Source organism: Pararge aegeria, chromosome 17, assembly GCF_905163445.1.
Source record: "Pararge aegeria chromosome 17, ilParAegt1.1, whole genome shotgun sequence".
NCBI classification, from domain to species: Eukaryota; Metazoa; Arthropoda; class Insecta; order Lepidoptera; family Nymphalidae; genus Pararge; species Pararge aegeria.
Genome location: NC_053196.1, coordinates 1,931,746 through 1,939,712, shown reverse-complemented (window position 1 = coordinate 1,939,712; position 7,967 = coordinate 1,931,746). Strand labels below are relative to the sequence as shown.

The window sequence follows — 7,967 nt, the reverse complement described above, 5'->3', positions numbered from 1 at the left end:
TAATGCCATTTCACATTAATTGCACAAAAAAAAATGGCCCCTTCTGTGCACTATTAACGCGCTAATTAACATGTTACAAAACATTGTAGCATTCAAGTATTACTCTTGTATAGTAAGAAATCACCTACCCTACCCTAGAACCCTAAAAATAAATAACAGGTGAAGACAGTTGACAGTTTGCTGTCTACCTAATCTATGTTTTACAAATGTCAAATGTCAATTGTTATAAGGTTTATTGTTAGATTCTTCCAAAATATAGATTGGATCTATTCAAAAGATTTTATTCCAGAAATATGTTTAATGTTATATTATAGTGCACTGTCTTTCTTATCATGAAGATATATTGTACATAAACAGTAAAAATGTCTACGTTAATCCAGTCGTATGAGCAACAGTACTCTGTGCTCACAGCTGATATTACTTCAAAGATAGGCCGTTTAAAATCATCTAATGAAGGTATGTTTTGAAATTATTATCAGTTTTTAATTTGCACTAATACGTAACTTGTCGTTTGTGTGTATGTATTGGGTATTCAAATATTGTAATTTCAAATATGCGTAGATTTCGTGTAAGTTCTCATATGTTGCACTGCCTATTACGAAATATTATAGACGAATTACGAATAAGATAAAAGTTAAAGCGTGCTGCCTCGGTAGAGTGTTGAGAGATTGCAGTATTGGGGATTTGGAGGGCAAGAGCGGGTAGAAAAGTAAAAGTGGAGCCACCTCCTTTCTATGTCGCCTTGGTATCTATTCTCATTATGCATCCCACCCTGCTCTATATTAAGGCTATAGGTACATAAATTTTTGCCAAAAATGTCTTATTAACATTCTCCAAATATCTTGCTAATTTAAAACGTGAAATGATGCTCCATTGAAAGTGATTTGATATGAAGTGTCACAAATACATTTATTTATTTTATCCTGGTTGGAATAAACACTGCATACCAAATAATCATACTAACATCTAACTCTTGATCGCCAGCTACCCATACTCATCTTCACCAGAATACCTTTGTCAGATTGCCGTACCAGGAATTACCAGGATAATAGGAAAACAGGGAATGTACACATACACATTATCTCAGCAGAACACCAGGCCGCTAAACTCTTCTTATTCCCAAGATTGGCTGTTGATTAGCTGTGGTGTAATAATAGTAGGTGACAAATAAACACAATGGATTTATAACTTCAGCATGGATTATAATTTCAGATGATCGAGAACAGTTATCCAGACAAATTCAGGCGAATTTTGAAGAAGCAAATGATTTGGTATGACCTTTTACTGATTGTTATTGAATACTTGAGTATATTTTATCTTTTAACAATAATTATAATTAGGCAAAAAATAATCTGATAGTGATCAGTGAGTACACTGACAACTTGTTTAAGTTTGAAACATTCAATTAGTAATTACATAATTAAAGGCTGATTAAACAATTATGGTTAGAAAACTTGCATGAGGAATATATTTGAAAGAATGAATGAATGAATACACTTTTATTGTTCACCACATAAAAATACAGGTTTTGTTTACACAAAGTACACAATTACAATGAGGGGGCCTTATGGCTTCACAGCGATCTCTTCCAGGCAATCAATGGTGTAACAAGTACAAGAAGAGAGTTCTTTGAGAGGTTTCCACAGATATAATTATCCTCAGGCAGAGGTTGGTGGGCTTTAAAAATTATTATAACATGTTCAAGATCCATCCGCCCAATGAGCTCTTTAAGGCACAGATGTGAATATTGCCAACTGCACAGTCTGTGCTGGTATTCAAACATTTTTGTTAGAAATTCTATTGAGAAAAGGTTGCTGATTGGTTGATGTGATGAAGCGATGACAGTAAACACCCTGATATGGTAATAATAACTTGAATCTCTAGTTGAATATGCTAAGTTGAGCTAAAACCTCAGTTAATAGGACAGAAAGTGCAAGATATTCATAGAGGTTAGGCTAAGAATTCTGCTGCTTGTTGTTTTTTTGATTATTTCAGATTTAAGTGACATTGACGTGGACAAATATTCTAAGTTTAATCAATAGAATATAATAGACAAACTTTATTGCAACACATCACAATAGGAAAAACACAAGGAAAACAGTAATAGTACTTACTGCTAGGCTGTAAAGGCGGCCTTATCACTAAAATTGATCCTTTAAAGTCTACTTGAGTGTACAAATCCGATAAAAAAGTGGAAAGTGGTTGGTGCATAAGGATCTTACAAAAAAATTAAATAAACTTACATGAACATATATAATAGATTTACATATTAACTTCAAAAATACCGATATAATTTTATATATACTACTAGCGTACCCAGCCCGCTTCGCCAGGCTAGATTTTGCTTTATTTTATTTAAACAATAAACTTACATCATTAAATTTTTAATTTGAGTCTCAGAATATAATTAATCATTTATTTCTCTCCGTATTCATTTTCTTCTATTCTCTTCTCGAACGGGTGAAGATCATCATCTACACCCATGTACACCCAACAATAGAATATCATCATAGTAAATAAAAGCTGTATTTGACAGTTTGACAGTTCAAAAATAGGAGTGCTCCGATCGTCACCAAACTTTACAGGATTACTCGCCAGGTCAATCCGGAGATTCCGGAGTTTCATTGAAATCGATCCAGCCGTTTCGGAGCCTATACAGAACATACCCACACACTTTTTCTTTTATATATATAGAATAATAGGTATTTTAGATATATATTTATGCAATCAATGTTATTTAATGAATGTTTAATAATAATAGTAATAGTTTATACTTGATGAAAAGTAAAATTTTTCTCTTAAATTACCCTGGACCCACAAACTAGGATATCCCGTGTCTTGGGGGTCAGTCGTCAGGGTCTTCCCATATGTGCATCAAGTTATATCTTATTTGTATTCATCTTCTTTCCCTTCTCATTGTAGGAGGCGACCCGTGCCCTGTAGTGGGCCGGTAATGACGATTATGAACATCAAGTAATATATTTTTTTTTGTTTTGTCAGCTGGAACAGTTGGAGCTGGAGTACCGCGGCTCGGGGGCCGGGTCCCGCGTGGCTGCGTATCGCGTTGAGCTGCAGAGAGTACGTGACGAGTATCGCGCGGTCGCTTCTAACAATGCTACATGTGAGGAACGATTTTAAACTAAGATTTTCGTGGTTAATCAACATTTCTTAAGTAAAGTTCAACGGGTACATACTATGATGATATTTTGGATTTGTCGATGGTTCGGCCCAGTTGCATGGATCGTGGTCACGAGTGATCGGAGTCCCGTCGTGACCACGATCCATGCAACTGGGTCTAAATATCGACAAATTCAAAATATTAACGTGGTATGTACCCGTTGAACTTTACTTTTAAGGAACGATTTTGTCTACTGCACGGCTAGCGAGGGTAGGAGGTAGTTATCTCCCCGGGGAAAGGATAAAAATGTATCTCCTCCCACAGCTTTTCCAACTCTGAGAGCACTAGCGCAGAAGTGGAAATAATATCCAAATAATACATGTGTAATAAATAACGGGGGCAAACTTCTCCTATTCCATTTTCCCTCGCTTTAGCGGTGGACACGTTAATTACACCCTGTCTCAGGGGATACAATTTTTGTCTCCTGCCTGTGTTAGCCTGGCTGGGAGGCTTTGACCACATTGGCCCAGTGCGGATAAGTAGACTTCGCACGCCTTTGAGAACACAGCACAATATTTAATGTTTTTCCCTGATCAAAACTATCTTGTTATCTATATATTTTGGCATAGAGCGAGTTAAAAGCAGGTATGGATATACCTACTTTTAACTTCCTCTATGACTCAAGCAAATCTCCATCAAGGAAAACCCCCGGAATAGTCCCCGGACCTCTGCCTGATCGGAACACCATCGTAACTGTCTTCTTAACGTTATATTTAAGACCGTGTTCTGCAGCATAACTCTCGCAGATTGCTACTATGTTTACGAAGTACTGTACTGTTTACGAAGTCCTCTAATTGAGAGGCTGAGAAGAACCAGATCATCCGCGTAGCTAATTATTGCAATTTTTATTATTCTTTGTAGATAACATAGATCCGGACGAGTATGAAGACTGGTCCATGGTGAATGACCAGAGGCAAAGGCTACTGGACAACACGGAGCAGCTTGAGAGGACGGGGAAGACCTTGACCGAGGGCTACCGAGTGGTGCTGGAAACCGAGCAGATAGGGGCAGCCGTGTTGCAGGACCTGAGTGAGCAGAGGGAAACCATCCAGAGGTCCAGGGGACGGGTGTGTATTTTTTCTGTGTGCAATTGAATCCATAGATTTGTAGTATTTGTATTAATAGGCAAAAGCTAGTAATTGTTGTCAACGACCCTTGCATTGTTTTTAAAATATGGGTACGCGGGCATTATTATTTAGATTAGCCTTGAAAATTACTGAATTTGGCTAATGGCAAGCTCCCATATAGTTGTGGACAACTACAGTACTTGTAGTACTCAACCAGACTAACAAAAAAGTAAATCAAATAAAGTAGGTAAAGAAAACATATTCGTTTTATTGTTAAAAGTGAGGTTAGGTTTATATTATCTAAATACTTATCATGTTTTCTTTCAATGTACCTCGTCGCACTGCTTTTCTAAATTTAACTGACACTGATGTGACGTCACAAGACTGTAAACAGAAAATGTGGTATTACTATTGTTAGAAAGTACTTTATTACCTTGTCTTAAAGATTATTATCGGGTGTGATTACGCAGAGTCTCTCGGACTGCAGTTTACCATCAGTTTTTACATTTCTATAGACTTGTGACGCGATTGCAGTTACGTGACCCGAAAACGAGCGTTATGGCGCTATTTCACTTCAGCTCCTTAAACAAATTAAAATGTTATTAGAGAGTAATCTAATATAATAATTATATCTTTGAAAGTTTTATTTTTATTATTATTGAATTTTTGGTTATGGTTTTTTTTTTAATTCTTATATAGTTCTTTATAAAGCTTACTTTTATGTTTTAATTTCATTTAATGTTTTGTAATTATTACTTGTTGTTAAATTCTAAATAAATAAATAGCCCCGGGGAGACGAATTGGGCAACTGTAATGTCTTCACGGGGTGCGCTGCTAAATAAAAAAAAAAAATATTTATTGAAAATTGTCACGAAATAAACACATTGTTAGCTTTAAAATAGCATTAAAAAAGCAGTCAAATACCTCATTAAGATTAAACACTCCGTATGTTTCAGTTACGTGAAACTGACGAGCAACTGAACCGGTCTTCTCGGCTGATGAACACGATGGTGATGCGGGCACTCCAGGAGCGAGTGGTTCTGGCGGCCGTGGCCATAGCGCTGGCCGTGCTCTCCGGCGTGGCGCTGTACTTCTACGTCACGTAGCAACCCCTGGCGCTAATAGCGATCAGGTATCTGCAAAAACTAAGCTATACAACGTTAAAATGAAAACCGATATGTTACTTCTCAGGCTTAAAAGAAAAAAAGAAAAACTTTTATTTGGATATACACACACTAAAATTAAAATCTGACTTAAAGTCTGCACAACAACTAGGTAGTTTTTATAAATTTTTTATTAGTGTTTTTACCTACACTTGGAGGTATTATCATAAAAAAAATTCGGAACAGACAGGATTTGAACCTGTTAAAATTCTAGCAATCGCGGCCTGAGCGCTTTCACCAAATCCCGTCTGTTTGTCTGTTTTGAATTCGTTGGTACAGGAAATTAATTATGCTTCTTTTGATTTAATATTTTTCCTTATGAAATATACTTAAGCACCCTTTAACGGTATTTCGTAATTTGGTTGCACATCGTATATTTAACCTGTCGCTTAGTCATAGAGATGATCTCACTTCTGATACATAAAAAACATGATACATGTTACATAAAAAACCGAAAGCTATTATATGTACAAAACTTGTAGCAAGAAGCTTCAAGAATTGTGATTTTTGAGTGGAGGTATTTACACTACATCTTTATTACATGTGTAAGGATTGTGTTTATAGTATTAGAAAATCATAAAAGCATACATTCAAAAATTACATCACTTTTTAGTTTTATTTGTTTTTATTAATTTCAACATATTTTCGTCAAACAACATCGTTTTTCTTCTATTTTAAAACTTACCTTACACTAAATTGTAATGAAAATGTTGTTTATATAATAAGACAAGTAAGAAAAAATACAGTACATGTATACGAGTATCACCTTCGTGGCTTACGGCGGCAAGGTATGCCAATTCCAAATCTGAGACGGTAATCTCACTTCTGATTAAAGTCAAGGGACATGTGAAAACCACATTTAATAGAACTGATCCCACTTCTGATGTAAGCATAAAAGTATATGTAAACCACGAAACTCGACAACTATATAACTCGAAAGATGAGATATTAAATTTATACACAACCTTGTATTTCTAAATGTTCCTGTATTGTTTTCCAAGGAAAGACTAAAATTTAAAAACGTGGAAATTATTTTCAGGGATGACGCTTTGCTGGTCGCCATACATTGAAAACCGGCTGTATACCACAAATATACCACGAGACGAACTAGTCGGATGCGCCAAAAAATTGCGGATGACCTTGGAGCGCCCGCTGCGGCTTGCGCTGCTGACGTCACTCGCATTTCACTGACATTTGAATTCCAATTAGGGTGGCAGTTTGCAATCAGCTTTAAGATCCGTTATATTTATTATCATAGCTCTAAGATATCGATCACGTCGGTACACCGAAACTCCGAATCCAAGCGACCAATCACGAAGACTTAAAAGCGCTTTTTATGATTGGACGTTCGATGGGCGCAATCTTCACATTTGCCGAAGATGCGAGTTAGGTTAGGTTAGTAAAAATCACAGAATTAAGAACATCAGGAACCCTCATTAAGTCAACATTGCATGCAGTGTCCAAAAACCAGTGAAAACGCCCGTGCACATCTCATTTCACACCAGCGGAATTGCTAGCTGATAAACTTTTTCCCATTTTGTTGTAAACGTTTAGAACATTAGAGGTAAAATAATTACTGTCAATTGCCAAGCGGTATGAAGTGATTAACCTGATCGAGAAACACCACTAAAGTGGAGTGGTTTTTTATGTTTCTATATTATTCGAGTACACGGTTTCTGTATGTTTTTAATTCTGTGGTAAAAATGTTAAAGCTTCCAATACAATTCATCTGATTTGAGTCTGTGGTTGCATATAAATTATACCAATTCAAATAACTGCCTAAAAGGTTTGGATCGTAGCTGCCATACCCAGAGTAGCGTGCACTTCTTACATGCACGAAAGCACTGCATACCCAAATTATTTTATATAAGTCCTATTGGAGGGGAATTTTTGCCGTTTCATGCAATTTTCGTACTGTATGCATACCCTGGTGGCACTGGGCTACCCAGTGCACGCCACTGGCCGTACCCCTAACAAGTTAGCCCGTTACCACCTTAGACTGCATCATCACTTAACATCAAGTGAAATTGCAATCATAACCTAACTTGTAGTGGAATAAAAAACAATAACCGTAACTTAATAAAAGCTATAAATAAGTATTTATAAAAAATAAATTATATTCATCAGTCACCTTGGTACTCATAACACAAGCTACGCTTACTTTGGGGCTAGATGGCGTCGTGTATATTGTTGTAGTAAATTTATTTATTTATATTACACCTATCTGTGTTTTATTATTAATGACACCGGCGTGTTTTTTCGGAGAAGTTTCTTAGTTAGAAAATAGTAAAAAACTAAAACGTTAACTTATATATAAATCCCAAGAGAGATATAGAAACATAATACCTATGAATATTACCTGCACCCTTTTGAATATGGAGGGTAGAGGTAAGGAGAGTCATCTGTGTATATGAAAAAGTGTCGTCAAAATGTATTAAATTAGGATGGCGCCACATTTGCATCAGGGTAACTCTTAAAAGAAGCGCCAAATATAAATATTGTTAGAGTAGGCTTGAAAAATAAACAAGGAAGTATGGAGATACAAGGAAGTAAGGTTAT

At 36.1% G+C, this 7,967-nt stretch overlaps 1 protein-coding gene across 1 annotated transcript; it reads left to right on the top strand.

The window, feature by feature from the left end:
- Positions 1 to 209: 209 nt before the first annotated feature.
- LOC120631082 (vesicle transport through interaction with t-SNAREs homolog 1A) lies at positions 210 to 7,255 on the top strand. Its single transcript, XM_039900510.1, has 6 exons — positions 210 to 456; positions 1,213 to 1,271; positions 3,001 to 3,121; positions 4,040 to 4,245; positions 5,202 to 5,377; positions 6,448 to 7,255. Exons 1-5 carry the CDS (start codon positions 363 to 365, stop codon positions 5,349 to 5,351), a joined length of 630 nt encoding a protein of 209 aa, XP_039756444.1. The 5' UTR covers positions 210 to 362; the 3' UTR covers positions 5,352 to 5,377; positions 6,448 to 7,255.
- Positions 7,256 to 7,967: the final 712 nt, after the last annotated feature.

Excerpts from the sequence above, each read along its gene's own strand:
- LOC120631082 (XM_039900510.1), top strand. The coding sequence starts at position 363 with ATGTCTACGTTAATCCAGTCGTATGAGCAACAGTACTCTGTGCTCACA. Across the intron at positions 3,122-4,039 it reads CGCTTCTAACAATGCTACAT|ATAACATAGATCCGGACGAG; the intron begins GTGAGGAACGAT and ends TATTCTTTGTAG. Across the intron at positions 4,246-5,201 it reads TCCAGAGGTCCAGGGGACGG|TTACGTGAAACTGACGAGCA; the intron begins GTGTGTATTTTT and ends CGTATGTTTCAG.